Source organism: Gavialis gangeticus, unplaced genomic scaffold (assembly GCF_001723915.1).
Source record: "Gavialis gangeticus isolate Ggan-Ray unplaced genomic scaffold, GavGan_comp1, whole genome shotgun sequence".
Taxonomy (NCBI): domain Eukaryota; kingdom Metazoa; phylum Chordata; order Crocodylia; family Gavialidae; genus Gavialis; species Gavialis gangeticus.
The window spans coordinates 4134809-4135506 of NW_017728973.1; the positions used below are offsets into that span (position 1 = coordinate 4134809).

Genomic DNA, 698 nt, shown 5'->3' on the forward strand with positions numbered 1-698 from the left:
TCCTTAGCCAGCAGCTGCAGCAACTCCAACTTGTACGGTGAGCACGTGGGGGCTTAGCCAGGACCCAGCCCAGGTAAGTCACGCACGGCACGGCACGGCACGGCGGGCAGCGGGGGGGAGAGTGTTGTGGGGAGGACACGGCCAGGACAGAGCTATGGCTGCTCCCTGAAGACTAACGCCAAGCTCCCCCAAGTCCCCCAACTCCTGCTACCAGGACCCCTTCAACAAAGCAGCACGTGTCCTTCATTGTGATTAGTCGAGCCGCCTGCCAGTCATAGCTCTCGACCAGCTGATTGGGTGGCTTGCGTAGTCTCCAGCTCCTCCCCATCCCCCTTCTTCAGTGTACCTCCTTAAGCAGGCCACTGGCTGGTTTGAACAGCCCGGCAGGCTGCGATTAGCTGCTGGGGGGGCCGACCCGCCCCCTCCACTGAAGAGCGGGGGAGCTGATTGGCGAGAGCCGCCTCCCCCGGCGCGCTGTGATTGGCGGAGCGGTTTCGGCGGGTCTGGCGGAGGTTTGAAAGGCTGCGAGGCGGCCGGTAACTGACTTTGTGTGCTAGAGCCTGCGGCGAGAGGCTGCCCGGTCCGTCTCGTCTCGTCTCGTCTCGTCTCGTCTCGTCCGCCCCCCGCACCGCCATGGAGCTGCACAAGCCCCAGTCGTCGCCCCTCAGGGTGCGTCCGGGGCCCGCCAATCCCTGGGG

The 698-nt window shown here is 65.3% G+C and overlaps 1 protein-coding gene across 1 annotated transcript in view; it reads left to right on the forward strand.

Annotated features, from left to right (window-relative positions):
* Positions 1–576: 576 nt before the first annotated feature.
* Positions 577–698, forward strand: part of TOP2A (topoisomerase (DNA) II alpha) — a 32850-nt gene continuing 32728 nt past the window's right edge. The window contains exon 1 of the mRNA XM_019506842.1: positions 577–669. Within this exon, the coding sequence (XP_019362387.1) occupies positions 634–669 (36 nt within the window). The 5' untranslated portion in view covers positions 577–633. The remainder of the gene's footprint in view (positions 670–698) is intronic.